General features: G+C 43.1%; 1 protein-coding gene across 8 annotated transcripts in view; it reads left to right on the top strand.

Moving 5' to 3' along the window:
- The window catches only part of ERAP1 (endoplasmic reticulum aminopeptidase 1), a 1,074,730-nt gene that overhangs the window by 660,424 nt on the left and 391,465 nt on the right, over positions 1-22,841 (top strand). For all 8 annotated transcript variants that reach the window (XM_069627669.1, XM_069627672.1, XM_069627670.1 and 5 more), the window contains one exon: positions 19,899-20,055. In XM_069627669.1, the coding sequence (XP_069483770.1) occupies positions 19,899-20,055 (157 nt within the window). The remainder of the gene's footprint in view (positions 1-19,898; positions 20,056-22,841) is intronic.

Genomic DNA, 22,841 nt, shown 5'->3' with positions numbered 1-22,841 from the left:
ACTGGGCTTCTCCCTCAATTACTAGAAGTCCCATATGACACCTTCTCAAAAGCTCCAGTTCATCGGGGCTGTACTGGATACATCCTTGGGAAGCGCGTGCCACCCGAGGTTTGGGCTCTAGACATTCTGCAGATGGTCACCAAGTTTCAGAGTGCCCAGCATCTCCCGTCCTATGATTGTTTGAGGTTGCTTGGCCTGATGGCATCCTGCATTTTTCTGGTGACAGAGGCACACCCGAGAATGAGATCCCGTCAATGGGCCCTCACAACACAATGGTCCCATTTCTCAAGAAACATGTCAGACCTACTTCAGGTTCCAAGCAGGGTCGCACAGGATCTCTTGTGGTGGACCTACAAGGACATCATTTTGTAGGGATAACCCTTTTGGCAACCATGGCCGCAGATAAAGAGCAGTGACGTACGCCTCATTCACGGAGTGGGAAGCCCATACCAACAATCTGACAGTCAGCAGTCACTGGTCTCCATCGGAGTCCAAACTACATATCAATCTTTTGGAGCTGAGGGCAATCGGACTAGCGCTGAAGGCATTGCTGCCCTCTGTACTGAGAAAGAATGTCCTAATAATGACGGACAACACAGTGGCCATGTACTACCTCAACAAGAAAGGAGGTGTAGGATCACTACCACTGTGCAGAGAGGCAATGCAGCCCTGGTACTTGGAAATTCAAGACGGAATCTCTCTATCGGCAGTTCTCCTAGCCGGAGATGAGAACACGGCGGTGACGCTCTGAGCAGGTAGAGCACAGTGTCCCACAATTGGGAACTAGCTCAGGAAGTCCTTCAAGAGATCTTCATCCTTTGGTGAACCCCTCAAGTGGATCTGTTCGTGACCAGTGTCAATCGGAAGTGCGAACTGTTTCCACTCCTGTACTCGTTTCCTCCAGTTCCCGAATTCCTCACGTGATCAGAAGGTTGAGAAAGTTTGGGAAACACATGATCCTAATGGCCCCGGAGTGGGCCAGCAGGCCGTGGTACCCAGACCTTCTGGACATGTCCATCTGCCCTCCAATACGTCTTCCAATAAGAGAGGACCTTCTCTCGCGAGAGAAGGGTCATGTTCTCCATGCAGAGGTCAAGACATTCAGCCTTCACACATGTTTTCTGAGAGGCTGAGATACAAGTATTGGCACCTCCCGGATTACGGAATGGAGATTTTGCTTTCGTGCTGAAGGCCTGCAACAAAGTCCTTGTACCTTTGCCGTTGGATCAATTTCTGCAGCTGGTGCAAAGACAAGAATGCAGACCCTTTTCTGTGCAAAACACCAGAGGTATTATCTTTTCTACTATCCTTAGCCATTCTCGGGCTCCAGGTTGGAACTATTAAGGGCTATTTCCCAGCGCTATCCATCTTTAAGTACTCTTCAGAAGAATGTTCATATTTCAAAATACCACTAGTGACACATTTTATAAAGTGACTCATCAATGTTTTCCCCCCCCCCATCTCCTTTCCAGGTTCCAGTTTGGGACCTTAATCTGGTACTAAAATGTCTAATGCGTGCTCCTTTTGAACCTCTACATTCATGTCTTCTAAGGTTGTTAACATTTAAAACCATTCTCTTGGTAGCATTAACTTCAGCCCGTAGAGTGAGTGAATTGCCAGCACTTTCACCCAAGCCACCCTTTACTATCTTGCATAAGAATAGGGTTGTTCCGAGGGTTAAGCCTTCATTTGTGCCCAAAATCATTTCTGATTTTCATGTGGGGCCGAACATTGTTTTACCCACTTTCTATCCTCCACCTCATCCTGGCAAAGAGGAGGAGAGATTACATAGATTGGATCCACGCAGAGCTCTGAGCTTTTACATATCTAGGTTATCAAAACTTCGTATTGATGATCAGCTTTTTATAGGCTATACAGGTCACACTGTGACAAAACAGACCTTATCCAGGTGGATCATTCTGGCAATTTCAGAATGCTACAGACTGGCGGGCAAGGATCCTCCAGAAGGATCAAGGGCCCATTCCACCAGGGGGATGGCTATCTTTCCAGCCCTGCAAAGGGGTGTACCAATCAAAAACATTGGTGAGGCAGCAACGTGGTCTACTATTCACACGTTCACAAAGCATTACTGGCTTGAGTCTTCCCTCAGTCAGGATGGAATCTTTGGAAAAGCTGTCCTCTATTCGGTACATGAAAACCATTGAAAACTAAATCCTTACTCCCTGCACCAAAGCAAACACTGCTTTGGGAGTCTATCAAAGATGAGGAATACATGGGAGGACACAATCCATTTGAAGAACAAGTTACTTACCCCTGGTAATGTTCTTTCGACTGGATGTTCCTCCCACGTATTCCTCATCTCCCACCCAGCCTACACCACAGTAGAATTTCCCATGCTATTACAGCTTTCGCTCCTTCAAAGTTGGGTACGTTCAAACCCGTGGTTATGCGGGTAGTTTCTACTGTAAGAAAAACTGAACTGAAGCCAACGGACGATGCGCATGCTACATCATCCTTGCGACGGAGGTCCTCGAGGGACATCGAGTCGACTGCATCGATGCACTGCACCCTCTGCCGAATTTTGTTCTCCGAAACAGCTGAAGCTGGATATCGAATATCAAAGTTGAGGAATATGTGGGAGGAACATCCAGTTGAAAGAACGTTACCAGGGGTAAGTATCTCGTTAATCTGACCTAAAACATGATACAAAACATGGATTGCAATCTTAAGGGGTTATTACACTATTCCTAACAGTATTTATAATGCACACACTGCTGATCACTCAGAAAATAGAAAAATACCATACCCTTTAGCTGTGCTAGCATATTCCCTATATGGACCGGATCAAAGTTGGTATATTTGTAGTCTCTGGATATGACGTTCAGAACATTTTTCTCACCATACTAGATTAATAGCCTGCCCACTTAGCATTTATTCTAATTGCTAGAGGAATGGAGGTGCCTGTCCGCACTCACAAAGATGGTACTTTGGAGTCTGATATATATACTAAGACATGCTCAGATCAGAACCATGTGAGCATGGAGAACAGGTGAAAGGAGCGAACTGCGGCCTAAATTTGAAAAAGTGGAATATAATCATTGATGTTCAAAAAATTATTTTGCGGGCCCGAAGTTGCCATTGTTTTTATGTTTGCACTACACATACATTACTGCATTTATTTTCCAGGGAAAAACGTAGCACACAATACTATTTTTCTCCACATGCACCTTGTTTCGTCTATGAGTAGTGGTGTACCTCAGCTTGTGAGGTTGACGATTGTGTGGGCAGCACAATGCAGATTGACACGACTGTGTGCGTTTCTTATGTTTGTATGTGCCCTGCAGCTAAGATACAGTTGAAGCTATTAATGTGTTGCAATGTTTTTTTCACTGGAAAATGAATAAATAGTGTTTCATGTTAACTGCATGAAGTAGTTTATATGGCATCCACACATTCTCCACGCCAATACCCTAATACCTTTTCTTTTTGTTTGTCCGTCTCGTTTCTATCCTACTCCTGCTTTGTCAGGTGTGGGGGCACAATACGCCATTATCCAGGCAAGACTCTGTGTGGTAAGACCACCACGGATGCGATGGGTGCAGTAGAAAAGCTTTTGAACAAAATGTAACATTCAGCACAGTATAAAATATTTCTAACATAAATATCATGTGATATTCAATTCGTTTGTGTTGGCCTTCCAGCTTATCCAGTCAAGAGAATGGTCATTAAGGGCATCAGTCCTGCTCAGGATCCCTCTCAGAGCCCTAGTTCCCAAACACAGCCCCCCATGGTGCATTAATGCCTTATGCAGCTCTACAAACCATGTGTTTGTTTATTCCCTACGCTTTGAAACACTCTGTAGAATCTCAGAGCACTATCTAGCACATATAAGGATGCATGATAGTCATACATTAAGCAAAAAAAACCAAATAATTTTATTTTTTGGAAGTCTGTTTCCTTTAAACGATTAGACCTTGCTGAACTCTCGGCCTATAGTTGTTTTCGAATACAAATGGCCCAAAATGTTTCCTGCACCCCTTGATGAAAGGAAAGGGCAGTTTGCCTGGGGGCAGAATGTTGCCTAGGTGTCAAGTCAACATCACCTAAGAATCATCAGTCAGTCTCATCCTTCATCTAGTTGCCAATCCGGTATGACTCTTGGACGCTCGATATCCCTGCTTTTTCCCCTTTTGTGTTCCCTGCATTCACCTTTACATGGTCAACACTTGGCAATGGCTTTTTTGCTAGGCGGCTTGGCCTGCCCAGATGATCTTCTTTGTTTACTGGGAGGGCTGTTTAGAAACATTCTGGTGAAGAGGCCTCCACACTTCACAGGCACGCATGAGCAGAATTCGAGTCCATCACACAACAAGCGTGGACTAGTTCTACTACCGCACCGCGAAGCACAAGCAAAGCACTGTTTGCTGTCTCCGCCCAGCAGCCTCGACTCGCCGGCAAAGCCCTGGTGTTCTTCTCGTATTTCTACTTGAGGAGGACGTCTTTGCCCGTTACACGGACCTGCCTGACTTTAAAGAGGTACTTCCTGTTTTTGGAACCCCGCCTCCCTTACACTGAGCACCGCCCTCTGCCTCTCTTCAAATAGCTTCTGCCAGGCGCATCCGCACCGCGAAGCATAAGCAAAGCACTGTTTGTTGTCTCCTGTCTCCGCTCAGCAGCCTCGACTCGCCCGCAAAGCCCTAGTGTTCTTCTCGTATTTCTACTTGAGGAGGACGTCTTTGACCGTGACACTGACCTGCCTGACTTTAAAGAGGTGATTGTGCGCCTCGCGCGTTGCATTCACTTCAGCCCACTGAGGTTGTGTGTTGGATGGTTGTCTCACACCACTTTGTTACGTTTTTGTATTTAACCCTCCCTCTTCATTTCTGTATTTTTCTTTGAAGGTACTTCCTGTTTTTGGAACCCTGCCTCCCTTCAAACCCTTACACTGAGCGCCGCCCTCTGCCTCTCTTCAAATAGCTTCTCCCAGGCGTACTGCGCCGCGCACCGCAAAGCACTGTTTGCTGTTCTCGGTTCTCGGGAGCTCAGTACCTAAGGTTGGTCTGGTTGGGAACAGTTTTTGCTTTTCCCCCGCTCTTGTCAGAGCAGTGTCTTTTTTGGATACTTAATTTCCTGGTGTGTCTTTGCAGCAAACTTTGCACTTATACCTTAGTTTTAATACGCATATAGTGCTTTATGGATTCTACTATTACCACTTTAAGGAATGGTAAGCGTCTTCATGACGCTGTAAAATCTTCTTTAATCAAAAAACTTCCCATACAGAAAGCCGAAGTCATGCATGCTATACCCTTTGATCAGAAATCGCTCCTTTCAGTAGCCCCACAGGTAGACCCTCTTCTCAGATCCGAGGTGCTTCCTCAGTCTCACTCTCCCTGTGCACTACCAACGGATACAAGATTGTCTAACACACAATTGACAATAGACGTAAATATTCCTTTCACCTTAACAACTGCAAACGATTTGGATTTCAATGCAGACACTCCTCTAAATGAGTTGGACAAGCCCTTCATTCCCCTGTCTGACACCTCGATGCTGGCACCTGGTATTATTGCGGCCTTAGAAAGGCATATAAGCCTCTCTTTGGGCCCTTCTACCCCTGTTACTGCGTCAAGTGGGCTCCGCGAACAGGTGCACTTTTATACCACTCCTTTCATACCCTTCCTCCGCTGGCAAATCCAATCTCTCCCACTAAAACGGTTAATGCCTTTTTTGCACAAGGCAAAATGGGTAGTTCACCGTCTAGTGAATTCCTTTCACATAGGAAACCTCAACATGACGATCTATTCTTTCTTGAATTTCCCACAAAACAGCTTCCTCACGAAGTTGCTTCCATTCCCATTTCTCCTCACTCTCAGATGTCCTCGATCCCTCACGATGAGAATTCTTCTCATGTTTTAGAACGTGAATAACACTCTTTCCCAGTCCTCACACGGATCTTAATTCTGGATAAAGGACACAAATGAACTCACTTACTTTTAAAAGACTTGAAAGATTGTATAATAACTAACTCTGCTAAACTCTCTAAAATTGAAGGGTTTATGTTAGCTCAGTAAGCCTGTCATAACTTTCATATAACATGTCCTGAGCGTACGGCTGAGCTTGTAAGAAGGAGCCTGTCCCCCCTCCTACCCTTGCATGGGACGATTTCGCAAAGTACCAAAACTACTGATGCCTCTCTCTTGTTAAATGGCACTCCCACCTCTTTTGCTATGGCAGTTGCTAAACCTAACACAAGTGAGCCTATAATTTCCACGCTCCCTAAAATTGATTTCATAGAAATTTCAAAATTACAACACGAAAGAATCTTACAAATTGAACAAATTCTCTTTAAATCGAATTTGTTTTCTGCAGACCTGCTCACAAATGATATCGCACCTCAAGCTACGGATATGGCTGGCACCTCCCCGGACAGCCCTTCAGTTCTTACCGACATATTAGATGTGGTTGAATCCACTGAGATGTCTGAATCCATGGATTTTTCGAAAAAACTTTACCATCCATCCCGAAGAATGAAAAAAGCGCATCAGCGAGCAGTAAAACGTAGAAACAAAGCAAATTTGTACAAAAAATGTTCACCTAATAGCACTCATACAGGCTCCTCCTTGAAAAGCTCAGCCTTAAAAAATGACACAGAAACTCCCTCTTTGAATGCTTCTCAAGTAGGGAACGAAGACCTTCCTCTTAACTTCAGTCAACTAAATGAAGAAAGTCAACTTGCACTGCAACTAAAATCCTCCACCAAAGTACTTAAAGGAGGTAAGAAAGGGGTGTCCAGTAATCTCCTTAAACCGATTGTTGAAAGTGTATTGGAAGAGAAAAGTACATCTGCAAGCTCATCCCGTGCTGAGGAGCTTGCCTCTTCGTGTTCTTTGATTCAAGCAAACTTGAAGACCTTTTTTCCTCTTACTGAGAAAAAGAAAACCTCAGGTTCTAGCTTCAAAAGTAGTACTTCCACCGGCCTGACTGAAGCCAATGCATCTGTGCCTTCGATAGTTCAGGCAATGATTCACCATCCTTGTTCAGATCCACCTTCGATTAATCCCCTCTCGGTAAAGGTTCCCAATATGTTATCTCAATCTCTGCCACCATGCGTAAACTCACACTCGTTGCTTCCAGCAAGTGAGGAGTTAGATGGACAACTTGCTCAACCTCTATATGATAAGTGCACACCTTCTTCAGTCAACATGCATGCACCCCTGCCTCATGATGTAACAACTGGTGCTCAAATGCAATCTGCATCAATTAGTTCACCTTCTTGTCCTCTGGTGATAAACTGCCTTCGACAACATTTCTGGGGAAATGAAAACTCTTATTGGATGGTCCAGCAATTCCCAAATTAATGGTGCAGCACCTATTTACCGCACATTTTTGATGAATACTTTATACAAAATTCCCTCACTGCGTAATTTGATTTCCCTTGATGTGGACTGGATAAAGTTACCGTTGATCAATAATAATCGCATGCTTTGTAAGGTTTGACCCCGATTATAGCAAAATTAATTTGGGAGCATAAATCTTATTTGTTCTTTCTAGGGCTGGATTTGCAGGCCTTCTCATCTTTTAAAAAGGCTATGAATTTTCTTGAATTTACACCTCCTATGTTGTCAAAGGATCGAAATGGCCTTCCTGGTGGTCCCTCAGAACAATCAGAGAATGCAAAAATCCTTTCGCAATTAGCTTCCCTTACGTCTGCACTGAATGGTCTTCTTGGCACTCTGCCCACATCAAAATTCTCTTCTCAACAATCCGCTGTAAACTCTGTTGCTCCTGAAAACTTATAATGCAAAGAGTTGATCATCCAATCTTGGAACTGTTGTGGATTTAATAATCTTTCAACTTGGTTTGCGCATAGGAATGTGGAAAGGCTGCCTTCTATTCTTTTCCTGCAAGAAACCATGTGCCGTAATGAATTTCAATTTGATGGCTTTTCAGCCTTTCATAATGTTGCTTCTCAACCTCCCTTTTGGCGGCCGGTTGGTGGTATTACGATATTACTCAATAATCATCTTTGTTTTGATGTAAATCGTAGTCTGTCTACCCAATTGTTTCTTTTGATTAACATCAATATCAACCTTTGTGGGCTCAAAAATCTAGTTCTAATTTCAATTTACTGGAATCCGTCTACCCTTCCTATTGGTGAAGCACTCAACATTCTAAATGACAACATCACGGACATAACCTGCAAGCATTCTGAAGCAGAATGATTAATCTGTGGCGACTTCAATGCTTATTTATATGCATCTGGGAATGCTCCTTCGCCGCATTTGTCCTCCAAACACTTTAAGAGTGCCTATGCCAATGGCGCAAGATGGGTCCATTTTTTCTCTTGTTGGGATCTTTACATAATTCAATCACAATCCTTAAAGTCCTGCATTACTTGGAAAAGGAGAAATGCTACTTCTACCATTGACTTTATAGTTGCCTCTAAATATCTTTCGGGCATACTATCTCCAATTACCTCTTTGTTTCCATCTTATGGCGATCATGCCATTCTTTCCAGCTCGATGACTGTAGAAACTGTCTTTCCTGTTAAAATGCCTGTGCTTTCTATCGCTCAGATAGACAGACCTCTTCTCTCCATTCATTGGAACACTTCTACTTGTCGGCGTCTAACATTCTTAGTCAATCGCGATTGGTGGCCTGATCCTAACATTGATGTCTATTCCTCTCAATGTATTCTCTCATGGAATCTACATATGATCCAGTCGCACGTCGAGGTTATTGCAGAATCTAATTCTAGAACCCCTCACATTCGTCACTGCTTCTATCGAATACACTTACTAAGCTAAAATCCAAAAGAAACCGTGCACTTAGAGAATTAAGGAACACGTTCTATCACATGGATACTATAACTTATCATGCAGCTAAAAAAATCCTGCTAAGTAAACATACGAACAACATAAAAGCTGCCCGCGCTTCATTTCACCTAATAGGTAACCAGTATATGGTAAAACTTATCTGGAAGCATAAAATTTGTGATATTTGGAAAATTCTTAGGACGACTAATAAATGTCCCACATTCCAGTTGGAAGCAGCAATTGATGGTATATTATGGTCTGTCTTCTTTGAACAAAAATACCTTCTGCCTTCGAGATTTACTCAGCCTGACATCAGTGCTTTAGTCACACATATTCCATCGACTTGTCCATAGAAGACATCCTTATCGCTATCACAAAATTAAAGTCTTCAAAGTGTGCAGGGCCAGACGGTTTGCCTCCTTGTGTCGTTAAAGATGACCCTCGTTTCTGGGCTACTGTGTTTTTGAGGAGTTTTCAATCAATTTTCACCAGCAAATGCCTCCCCCCATCTTGGGTTTGCTCGATCATTATTCCGCTTCATAAAAAAGGCCCTGTAAACAATCCTTCAAACTTTAGGCCTATTGCTCTCATTGACGTTGCGGCTAAAATCTTTGCCCTTTTACTAATAAAGGAAGTTGAAACCCATATTGCGGCCAGCATATCCTCAATAAAGTCCAGACAGGCTTTAGAAAAAATATGGGGACTCAACGCTACCATTCTTGCCCATCTAATAAATGTCTCACATTCACCTTCGCATGGCCCCATTTTCATAGCATCTTTAGATCTTACATCTGCATTTGACTGCGTAATTCGCAGTAGACTTTGGGACAAAATGTCAAAATATAACTTTGATCCGTCTTTGGTGGCACTTATTGCACTACTACATTATAATACTTCATTCAGAGTCCGTATTACAAGTAATGGGCTATTGACTGACCCAATTCCCACATCAATTGGCGTAAAACAGGGCTGCAACCTGGCTGCAGTTCTTTTCAATTTATATCTAGCTGACATTGAAGGCATATGGGACTTCTCTAAATCAAACATGGTGCGTCTCGGCAAGCTACAACTATCATGGCTGGCTTATGCCGATGATGTGCTCCTTTTTGACAGCACGCATTCTGGACTTCAGAATAAATTAGTATCTTTTCATTACTTCTGTTTAGAAAACAATCTTTCGATTAATTCAGCAAAATCAATCATTCTGGTGCTTTCACCAAAAAACAAGCTTCGCAAATTCCGATGGCACATCGACTCCCATTACCTTCAGATTGTGTCTCAAACTACTTACTTAGGATATAATTTAGCAAATAATTCTTCCGCATCCTTTTGGCAAAAGGCATTAATTGAAAAAGTATTACCACTCCAAAGCCAAATGAAAATAATTTATCGGAAATACTGTAAGTTCTCTCTATCACCTTTATTCGAATTCTACTACAAAAAGGTCGAAGCAATTATACTAAATGGACTGGACATATGTCTTCTTGAACTGTCTCTCTTTCTTAACAAAGTACAAGCCAAGCTTTGGAAAACCACTCTCGGTCTCCCCTCCTATTTGCCCAATGCCATTCTGCGCCACGAACTAGGCCTAAACTCCTTGGCTTCGCGACACAATTGGCGAATCTTAAGTACTTACTTAAAGATGCGGTTCCCGATTCCAAATTCTCTATATGAAGATTTTCTCACGATGTTGAGAGACTCCCATCCAAAATCCATTGCAAATCTAAATAATCGTATAGCCACTATACTCTTGGGCATTAACATTCTCCCAGAGGATCTTCAATTTAACTTGCGCTTAGCACACAAACGGCTTTTTTTGAACGATTGGGCTACAACCTCCTCTCAAATTGCCTCCTACCCTTCATTTACCGAATATGCACGATATAGACATTAGCAAATACCTCACTTGCAATACCTCACGCTCTGTCCTAGTGAGGAAATTCGGTCATCATATCTGTGCTTTCGGTTAGATCTTTTACATACGAAAGCGAGAGAACCAAGCATTGGTTTAGCAATTCTTCAGAACCAAATAACATCATTTGTAGATTTTGCAATAATGAAGATTGCACAGAAACCTTAAAACATCTCTTTCTGACATGCCCTGTATTTGAAGCAGAAAGACTAAAAGCTATGACCTCCTTTAACTCGACACCTACTGCATACGGAAGAGAATTAATTTGGACACGTTGCATGTGGGGTTCTTGTAACTCTGTTATCATTGCAACAGTCCGCTTAGTGAAAATCATTGAGACAGCTCTATCCTTGTAATGTGTTTTCTTGTTATTCGAATAATTTTATTAGATATGTGTCGTTATCACGCACTGTTTTAAGCCTTTCAAGTGTTTTGTTTTCAAATTGTTTGTCAATGATGCACTTTTCTCTCTTCTACTTTATGTAAGACAAGTGTTTGCGTTGATTGTATTTCTCCTTTAATGTATATATACGCTGTAATGATATATTTGTGATATCTTTGTATTTTAAAAATTCTTTGTAAATATGATGTCATGATTGAATGTCGATGTTCGATATAATTTTGTAAAGATGCGTAAGCATCGAAAACAAAATCAATCAATACATTTTTTTTTAAAAAACGACCTCAAAATCTCTGTACTAGAAACTGCCCTAACAGAAAATTGCTCAGCATCACAGGTGGGTTTCATTTCTTTTCTTTACAGTCACCATTTGGTTGTTCAAAAATGTACATGCCACCTCAACCCCCTTATAACTTTCTATTTGTTTGTCTGCCCATTTCGAGACTACTCTATCTTCCCTTTTCCTCTGATCCTTTTTACCCATTTCCTTTCCTCAGTCAGATTCATCCCTGGCAGGGGCTCCACAGTGGTGAACGGCGCAGTGTAAAATCTTTTCAACATAACATAACGCACATGGAAAGTCTACCACCACTCTCTGACTCAACTTGTCATGCTCCAACTATTCATATACCTTATATTTTCACATTTGAATCATCGTTTTCTATACACATTTCTTTTCAACAATGACATTTATAGGCTGAAGATGTTATTCATTCGATTCATTCTTTAAAAAAAAAAATGCAATTAATACATGAGGTGTCATATACACTTTCTTAATTGCAGGAGGACCTTTTAATATATTAAACTTGTTTCAGGTCTCAGGCTTTTCATCAGGAGTAAGTTATCCTATGCATTCTGTCAATCAGCATAAATGGACGTAAATCAGCATCATTTTGTTTATGTGCGCTAGGAGCTATGCACTAAGCTGTCTAAATGGAGGTACTGCCCTTTATCTCACAAAGCCAGCTCATCAGCATGTGATGGGCTGTATATTATTTGTACACATGTAATTCGCATAACATTTAGAAAGTGAATCCCTCTCTTTTATAGGTACAATGTTAGGGGTTTCTAGCTTTTGAATAAATTATGTTTATTAAAATGCTTGTGCGAGTAGAACACAATAACCAGCACTTGATTAGTGCTCTCACTGTGGACGGCTCTCCCAGGGTCACAGGGAGCTCCGATTAGTTTCCATGATCAGATAATACGGTGTTTTCGGATAGGGGTCGGCCCTGTTTCTTCAAGTTGCTCTGCACTCAAAGATGCAAGGTAAGGTCTGCGTCCAATAGTACATCTGATGGTTTACTCCACTTTTGTGTTGTAATTGCTGAAAAAGGTATAACCCGGGTTTTAAATAATTCATATATGCTTTCTGTTGCTCAATATTTTGATACTTTGCAGTTAAAATCCTGAAGATTCATGTATATGCTTTTTCCCCCGGTGCTTGGGTTTTCCAGTGCCTGCGCTATTAACGAGGTTAATTGTAGTGCTAATATGTAAATGTAGCAGTTAGCACAAAAGTCGCTAAAGACTGCATTTACATATATGTACACTGGGACCGGTACTCGTTGGAACAATTCTGTTAAAGAAGGCAAGCATTGCTTAACATGTTCTACTCCTACAGCTATTTTAGTAAGTATTGTGGTTTAGTCTTAAACTAGAAGCTCTAAGTTTGTATTCTGTAGGATAGTGATTTGATGTATGCAAATGACAGACATACAAATTGTGTATGGCACGTGACATGCAGGTGAACATACCTTGCATAATGCAGTTCAGTACCGCCCTCCTGTCAGCTCCTATTGTAAGAAAAAGAATGACATTGAATTACTGAAAGCATAGGATAACTTACTATTGGTGAAAGGTCCACTGAGGACCGAAACATTTAGAGTACTATCTATAAAAGACAATTCAGCAAATTTGAAAATGGAAAAAGGTCTATTATGAATTGTATCAAAATATATTTTTTAATAAGAAACAAAAGAATCCAATAAGTAAAGCCTCCAAGTGATCAATTTCCACTTTTTTTCTAAGTATCGTGCAAACATTATATAATCTGCCCACAGATGTTTGTTAGGAAGTGACATCAAGCATTCCAATGATTGTATTTCCCATGTGAGAAACCTGAAGGTGTCTCGCCCACTAGTCCCTGGGGATCTGTCATCCAGGTGGCCACGACACAGCCATTGCTTTTGGATCCGGTTCCTGGGTGTGCACCAGTGCAGGAGGATCAACTGGATGAGGTGTCCTCAGGGAGTGGAAGTGGGACACCAGAGAGTGAGAAACGGTATCCCCTTCCCAGTAACACCTTTTCCCCATCCTACCAGGTAGGATACCTGGGAATTGAACCCCAACCCCTTTTCTGACACAAACGTACTAACACCAGAGCCTTATACCTGACATGTCCCAACACCATGTAATCAAGGGATATAAATCTTCCACGATGTGAATAGTCATTTAATTTTCAGTATATACTTATTTTAGTAAAGGATGTGTATCAATCACAATATCACGTCTTGTATCCTTAAACTCAGAGATACATTCACGTGTAGATTTTCAATCTGGAAATGTAATTTTAATTCCTCTTTTTTTATTTAAACATATCCAAGATGTTGGTAAAATACCAAAAAGACTTTCAAAACGACATATTACATGAACACATTAAAAAGAAAAACTATTTAGAAGTACAATATAGTGAGACAAAATCTTCAATTCATTCAAACATAAAGCAGACACAAGTAAGAAAATGTATGAAAGAAAATATAAGAAATCAATGCAATCAATTAAGGAGTAAACAGAGTCGGTACACTCAGTTGCTTGAAACGTATAAATTCCATATCTGATTTTGGAAAAGAATGTAACTCGTGAATAGTTTAAGATTGCACGTATGTCAATAGATTAGATCCTGATCAGTAGGATATCAATTTATAAAACATTTAGGATCCATAGAGGTGTGACTAAGCACATGGAGAAATGGTCCCTCTATTGGACGTGCTACTCAAATATTCATATATGTGTCTGCCTATGTGGATGTGAACATCTTGACTTTGCAAGTGTGCCCCCTAATATAGTACGGGCACAGCTAGACGTTTCGGCGGGGAGCAAACTGTTTGGCAATCAATACAGCCTTCCTCAGGGCCGTTTAGGAACACCCTAGGGGGAAGCACACAAAATGCGAATAACAAAACAGGAATGTATTCTGATTAGGATACTTAAAATGATTATCATCTGCCCAAAATGTAACATCTGCCCGGGTATGGACTTACCCTATAATGAGAAGGGGCAAAGTTCCCAAAAGTAGAATCTTATGGCACTGCGCAAGGTGAGTACAGCCTGCCTGGTGGTTCTATAATTTCTGTGAATCAGAAGATAGAATAGATATAGAATTCTGAGTTGACATGGGCGATGAAGAAGCCCCTTCATTTCGCATTTGAAATCCGTGGTCCTCTGGGTAAGGTCACAGGGGTGGGGATGGTCTGTTGCTGAACATTTCAATACACTGAACAAAAACCTACAGGGAAAGGCAAAATGTGTTTCAGTGGTGGCTGGAAAATGAAGAGGGGGGCAAATAGATATGTGGGTTCAAAACCTGGAAAACGACATACCTTGATGACTTGGCGTTAACAGTTGCATGTCATGTATTAGTCTTCAGGTCGGGAAATAACCTCCTGCTGAGTCTTAAGCACTAAATTCATGGTATCTTGTGGAAGTGCTAGAACAAAACAATGGTGTGAGGAATTAGGTATCCTTAGTTAAAATAAACTTTGTTTACTGACATCCGAATCAGTAGTTTGATTTAGCATACCTTGCTGTAACTGTGCGTTGTGTGTGGCATTCAAATTCGTATGTCTCCTTGTGTCTGCCACAGACTTTGTTACACATGTTGCCATGGTGATATTGCAATGTGCACGACTTGATATGCGCTCCTGTTCTGATTGGGCACGTTGCCGTCGGCTCTGAGTGTGACATGAGTGGACGTCTCGAGTTATGTATCTGTTGTCATGCCAAACCCCTGGCGCTTTAGGGAATGGGAACGTTAAGTGAGAGGACGCTTCAATTGTTGCCCTGGTAACTGTGACGTGTTCGATGAGCTAAATTTGTATATACGTTTTCTAAGCAACCTCTGATGTTTTGCAAGGCGCAGACTTGCAGACAAATTGTTTGCAAACCTCAAATTGTATCCTACTAGACAACGCCATTTCTGGCAATCCTCTATCATAATCTGGCAGCGAAGAGTGGACTCAAAAGGTACGTGCCAATTAAGGTGAATAAGTGTTGGGAACATGGATCAGCGCGTATGGTCAAAATAAATCAATAAGGTCATAAAAGCCCACATATGGGTCCATGACTATCGGCAGACATGCCAGTTGGTACATTAGGGTTGATAGAATAATGGCAGCTGTCGGCCATGTGAAACATCAGTCAGTTTGGAATCCACACATGTTGTACTGCTAGATCTCGCAATTACTGGCAATCCTCCATCTTATTCTAGAAGAAAATGAGGGACATTAAGGGTGCGTGTCAGGAAAGGTGTATTATTGTTAATCAGATTGATCGGCATGTATAGTCAAAATAAATCAGTAGGGTAGGGAAGGCCCATGTTTAAGTCATTGTCAATGACTATAGCCAGGTGGGTTGCTATAAACAATTGTATTGTTAGTCTTGGTGAATGTAGGACTGCCAGCTAGCAAACTCATGGGCAGGCCTGTTGGTACATTATAGATAACAGAGTAATGGCAGCTATTAGCCGTGTGGACTGATAGGTCACGTAGCTATTATGTTGGAGGTAAAAATTCCAGTGTATGGATCCAACGTGCTTCTTTAAGTAGAAGGCTTCTCATTATATTTGGGGATTCTTTTACAGTGTCTAGCAACCGCCATAGGATATCATTGGCTGTATGTTGATATTCAATATAGTGGTTGACCGTGGGTGCTGAGAGGTTCTTGCAACGTATTTTGGATCTTTGTTCGGAGATCCTTATATGTACTGGCCTGGTGGTTTGACCCACATATCTAAGACCACATGGGCAATCAATGCAATATACCACTTGCTTGGTTTTACAGTTGGTCAAATTGGATAGGGTCCATATGCGATCTCCAATGTCGAAAGCCTTCAATTTCTTGGTAAATTGGCAAGCTATGCAGCTACCACATGGGTAGTGTCCACTAGTGGCTGTTAGATTCCAAAATCCAGTCCAGGGTGTAGATTTTGTAAAACTGGAGTGTACCAGTTTGTCACGCAGATTCTGTGCACACTTAAAAGCGAACCTCGGCATGGGCTTGTTGGGTAAACTGAGTCTGGCTAATGGCCAATATTTGGAAATTAGTTTTTTGACCTCGAAGGTGTGCAAGCCACGAGTAATGATGCATGTTATACTTCGTTTTTCCAACACCATGGACAGGCAAGGTCCACACCTGTTACACACCTGACTTCCATCGCACTTCCCCACATGGATAAAAGGCAGAGCTCAAAAGCACACTCTGAGTTAGGCAAACCACACGAGTAAACAAGATGGCATTTTTATACAAGAAGAAAGACGGCGAGACGATGTGTCGCAAGGAGGTAAGTGCCCATGACCTCTAAAGACTGTTACTTTCGTGAGCCTCGGAAAGTAAGAAACCGAAGACCAGGTACTAAGGCTGATCAAACCTGCACAGTGTGTCAGAGGTACCCGGGGCTCTTCGCGTCTATAGCCAATGCGGGGAGGATCGGGTGCTGCCGTGGTAATGTCCTTGGCTCCTACAACAAAGTGGCATCAGAAAAGACAGCACAGCCAGTGAGTCAGAGAGACTGATACCAAACCAGCTTGTGTTTTGAACCAAGGTTGCAAGCGTCAACATTGTACAAAGAGAAGAGTGTGTGAGGCGTTTGCAAAGAGCGACGCAGATATAATTAGAAACCAAAAGGATTAGTTGAACAGGGGCATGGTTGCAGCCCTCCCGGGGGTGAGGTCGCTCGGGTCTGACTTCGCCCTCTGCGCTTATGTGGTGACTGGCGGTAATAGGTGATGCTGCTCTGGACTGCTCCTGCGTGTAGAATAGGGGGCATGAGTATGCCAGTTTGTGCGCCTGATCCCCTTCCAGACCCCTTCTCCCAAACCATGGTACCCGTGGGATGCGCCATCCCTGGAAAGCTCACCTGTTGATTAGTTTTGGCGAGCACTCCGTCCTGCTGCTTCTGGCAGGGGCGCTTGTATGATCTGGACCGTGTTCCTTCACTGGTCCCTTGCACGTGGTAGTCCAGTCCTGCTGCGACTAAGCCACTATACTTCAGGTAAGTGTTCCTGTTTGCCTTTGTCTTTCCTCGTCTGTTTTTGTTGTATTGTAAAGTTTGTTGTCTTGTATTGCTTTGATGTTTGCTGTTTTGCTTTCTTCCCTTGCAGGTGATGTTGCGGACAGCCAGAGGGAAATGAGGAACGAAGCTGCAGCGGTGCAGTAGCTGGTAAATTGCTAACTAGGGGGCGCGCGGGTTTCAAACTTTGGCGCGGCTCTAGGACGGATGTTCTAACCTTGTCTTTCTTCTTCTTCACAGGGTCCGAGTTCGTGGATGCGGAGTGCGGTGCTGCAGCGTCGGGATCAAGATCACTGGATGTAAGGAGAGGAGTATGCAGATGAAGCACCGGTTTACTGTAGGTGAGTATGCAGGAGAACGCCTGGGTTCAAAGGTAAGTAAACTGGTCCAAGCGGCAGTGAGCGTCACATTGCACGCGAGTGCACAGTAACGTGAAGCACCGGCCTTAAGGATGGAGCAGCTGATATAGCTGAGCTTCTGGAGCCACGCCCAACAGTTTCAGCCTGCCTGCCAAACCCTGCCACCCCCGATGAGTCAGCACACGAAGATCAGGCCTAAGGAGCCACTTCCGATGAGTCACCACATGAGGATGTTCTCTGGAATAAAGGCTTTCAGCTCCTGGAAAGTTCTTGTAAAATAAAAGCACTCCTGCACTGAAATAAAGTAAAAGCGCTCCTGCACTGAAATAAAGTGTTCCTGCTCACATCTCAATATCAGCCTTCCACGCCCTCATGTACAGGACTGCCAAGTTTTTGGATCTTGTCCCAGTAGAGCAAAAGAAGGAAGGCTTCTTATGCCAGTAGAGGGAGCAGTCGAGAAAGTCTGTGGTGTACATACTCCTCGAGCACATCTGTGAAGATGGTCTCCTAATCCTGAGAAATCCCATTTCTGCCCCTCCTAAAAAGGACAGTTTTGAGAAAAAGTACAAGGTTCCTGATTCAGCATCTTAGTGTCTATGGACACAGCCCAGTCTGGACTCAGTGGTATTGGCGGCGGCCAGAAGCTTTCCACTAATTCTCCCTTTCTCTGTGGTCACACAGGCTCATCAAGGAATTCCTTAAGAGAATGTTCCACTCTTTCCCTCTGGTTCGAGCACCTGCTCCAGCTTGTGATTTGAAGGTGGTCCTTTTCAAACTCACGGGGCAGCCTTTCGAGCCTATGCACAAAGCCTCTCCAAAGTTCCTGTCGTAGAAGACTGCTCTGCTGGTTGCCATCACCTCCGCAAGGCATGTCGGGGAAATCCAGGCTTTCTCGTGCAAGCCACCCTTCTTGACTCTCCATAAATCTAAGGCACTTCTTCGCACTAACCCAACTTTCATGCCGAAGGTTCAGTCTTCATTACACCTAAATTAACCTGTTGTGTTGCCTGTCTGTTTTGGATTCCCCACGCCCCCTTCTCCATCAGAACACTCCTTGCGCTCTTTGGATGTGGTGCGAGCCCTGAAATTCTACATATCTTGCACTAAAGGTTTTTGCAAGTCTTCCCAGCTGTTTGTGCCTTTTGGTCCGTTTGGCATGGGGAATGCTATTTCAAAGTCATCCATTGCACATTTGCTTGCCTCCTGCATTTCAAACTGTCATCGGCTTGCTAACAGGCCACTTCCGGGCATACCTAGGGCCCATTCTACAAGGGCTGCTGCTGGCACGACGGCGTTCTTCTCAGTTGTTCCCGTGCTGGACATTTACATGGCTGCCACGTGGAGATCGGTACATACGTTTACAAGATTTTACTGCACCGGCAGGGATTCCACAGAGGAGTCCAGGGTTGACCAGGCAGTGCTATGCAACCTATTTGGGTGGGATGAATGTTTGTTTTCTGAGGTGAGTGTTACTTTCGGTCAGCTTTCCTCCTCCAATTGTTGGTATTTTGCGTACTGCTTTATAATCTATTCAAACAGCATGTCAATCTACAAAAGATCCAATGCTGGAGAAGGAATAATTTACTTACCTGTAACTCCTGCACTCCAAGATTGGTATTTTTCATAGATTTGCATGCAACCCTCCCACCTACTCGGCTTATGGCTCTTCTGGGCTCATATTGCCACGTTCACATGTGCACGCCAAAATCTGAAGATGGCGTCTGGGTGTGTATCTAAGGGAGACCTGTCAATTGGCTGTGGGGCGATATGACCCAAAATGGCTCTAATAGAGCACTAAAGTGACAGCAGTATTCAAATTTAAATGTAAACTGCCTTTCTGTTACCAAGGATCCCCAACCTGACGACAGGGAATATTCATACAGCATGTGAATCTACAACATATACCAATGCGGGAGAACCGGAGTTAGAGGTAAGTAATTTATTCGATCCCTGCGTGCACAAAGGAGTAAAACCTTTGAATTAAGAAGTGTTACTGAAATAACATTTTTAAAGTAATATTTCCTTAATTACGAAAGGCAAATAAATGTGCTATAGATGAAAACACTGTTTAATGTGAAAGGCAATATTTGTTAGAGTGAAGAATTTAAAACAAGTCTGTTATTCAATGGCTTGAATGATGCAAATCGTTTTCTTTTATCAGTGCTGGAAGATTACCAATTGACAAAGCTATGGATTTAACATTGTTCCTGAAACATGAATCCAAAATTATGCCTGTGTTTCAAGGCATGAGTGAGCTGGTCTCAATGTACAAGCTAATGGAAAAGAGGGAAATGGAAGATGTAGAAAACCGACTGAAGGTATGCCATTCTATTCTTGGTTTGCATCGCAAGGCAATGCAAAGATGTTCACCTCTAGTCGCACTGTAACCTCAGTTCAGTAGCGGGTTCCAAGCTGCATGAAAATATGTCTTTAAATGTTTGCCCAATTGCTGGTGAAGTGTTTGTCACAGTTGGATATAACATTTCACAGAAGAGGAACAAATGGCATTAAAACCACTTGCCTCTGGTAAAGTAGTCAGTCTTCACAACCAAGCAATCATTACATTGGACAATAGTTCTACTTTCATCACAAAATAAATCCTGGCTTCAACACTAGAACCATACATTTGCATGTGGCAAAAGTCACAAAGGAGTACTGACAGCTGAGTTCTACCTGGAGCACTGTGGGGGAGTGGGCACAGCATCAACTTTGTTCCTCTGTCTTTTTAATCCTCTCAGATTCCTACGAATTTCTCCACAACAGTCTTTTTTTACCTGACCGCTGTTAATAATGTGTGTTCAAACCCAAGTCCCTGATGTTGCGTGCCAAAAGACAAAATTATTAGCTTTTGAAAAACAAGATTTGGCAAAGTCTACAGGTTTGGCTTTTGTATAACCATTTGTAGTCCTACTGTGTTTTGTATTCTATGATAGACATAGTAAATAAAAACAGTTTATTGTTATGCCTATTATTTTTTTTATAGGCCTGCAAACCCTAACCTGCAGGCATTAGTGTTGGTGTTAAAGGAATTGGGGATATTTAATTAATTATGGTGCTGTTACTGTGTCTCAAAACACATTTCAAAGTTGCCATAGTTGCTATCTTGAGCCCTGCATACCCAGTAATTATTTTTAAAATGACAAGAATGCTTTCAATATAGTGTTTGCAGACTCTTAACATTAATAGTAAGCTAGTCCAGCTGAAGGTGCCACCTGCTCTTAGTCATTGAGTATTAAATATATTAATTTCTGAGTCGGCGGAGTGTTACAAGATTTGTTTTCGAAACTCGAAAATGGCCATCGACTGGGCGTTTTAGTAATAATAGTGCCAGTACTAGTACTAGTGCAACCCATGGTCCTTCATGTGTCGCGGTCCCTCAGATTTTTTCTTTCCGCTATCGTGGTCGGTCGCAAGTTGCAGAGTTCCTTTTCAGGCTGATGCCTTTGATTAACTAAAGTTTATTCATAGACTTCTATTTCTATCCATCTTCTTGTTACCACTGCACCATTACTGCTCGACGACCCTCGGCGGACGGTTCCATCGTCGACGACACCCGACTGACTTGACGACCAGACACTGTGGCATTCACGGGCCTCAGCCCTCACAATAGGGAGAGCGGGGGGAAGTTTCACATAGTTGCATCCCTTTACAGAATGCCTAACCTGCCACCCTATCTTGCCTTTTGGCACCAAAATGCCCTTTTCATCGATTATGGAAAATACCCCTTTTAAATGTTGCACTTCCTGCAATAGGAAGTTCCCTTGGAAGGATACGCACCGAGTGTGCAACTAATGCCTTCCTAGAGACCATCCAGAAAAGATTTGCAAGTCCTGCAAACTTTTCTGCCCTAAAACACTGAAAGACCGCCGGACCAAGCGCTGGGCCATTAACGCTGTGCAGGCCGAAGCCTCCATCGATGTGATGGGGGAATCCAGTGAGGGCAGTATTGGCATCCAAATTGGCGCCAAAGGCAACCGAGGTTGGTTGGAAGCCCATGTGCAGGCCCCCGACTCCACTGAGACTACACCCGGCAACCCGAGCACAAACATTTCCTAACACGCTAAACACACATCCCATGGCTGACCGTTGGCTAAATCGTCGACCGTCGAAGCCAACTCAGTGCCTCAGGAAAAAGCCTCTAAACCTTCCTTGTCCTCTGGGCCATCGCCGCATGACATGCCTCCTGAACTGGTGTTGAATACCGTTTTGGGTACCGCGCATAAAAAACATGCTGCGAGGGGTGCCTCAGCATCCCCTAAGTCTATGCCGAAAATCCAAGAACTTATTAAAAAACATGGCCCTGCTACCAAAGCTGCCGAAATTAGCTAAATCTTCGATGCCTTTGCCGCTCCAGCCCACTGTCTCTTGGGAGACCAGGGAGATCAATACAGCCAAGACCAGTACTATGATGACGACGATGATGACATTTGTGTCTTCCAGTCGCCTGACGACCAGGATCAGCCCGTGGCGGAATTACCTGTAGATAATCAGCTACAGTATAATGAGCTGCTGCTAAAGGCTGGCCAACACTTCAATATTGACAACCAGGAGACCCAAGGACTTTGTGGACGACATTCTTGGTGACAAGAGGTCCGCCACTCTGTTCATTCCCCTTCTACAGTCCATCCAGAGGCATATACAGCCTTTGCTGCTTATGCCTAACCTCACAAGGGCGGTCAAGCCTTGCATTGAAGAGTTATTCAAGCCAGTGCCTACAGATCCCATGTACATTAGGGGTGAGCTCAAACCTGACTAACTTGTCGTCACCACTTCTTGAAAAAGGGCTGGCACTCCTCTGCCATCGGCTAAAGCCACGCCAGATAAAGAAAGTACAAAGATATATACCTTCGGAAGAAAGGGTGCGTCCTCAGTGGCCTATCAGGCAAGAATTGCTAATAATACCACCATCCTAGCTGGTTACGGCTGTCATAAGTGGGACGAGTTGGAACACCAAGTTGAGGCGGTCGCAGAACCCTTAGTCTAGGCTACTAAGCACCATCTCAGAGGGAAAGCAGTTATCTAGCTGCACTTTTTTTTTGTGTGCAATATATCTATTATTGAGATTACGAAAAACAAAGCCGTGTGTGATGCCAACATAAAACTC

The sequence above is a fragment of the Ambystoma mexicanum genome, chromosome 6p (genome assembly GCF_040938575.1).
Source record: "Ambystoma mexicanum isolate Mex_15411 chromosome 6p, UKY_AmexF1_1, whole genome shotgun sequence".
NCBI classification, from domain to species: domain Eukaryota; kingdom Metazoa; phylum Chordata; class Amphibia; order Caudata; family Ambystomatidae; genus Ambystoma; species Ambystoma mexicanum.
This window is presented reverse-complemented; position numbering and strand designations above follow the sequence as displayed.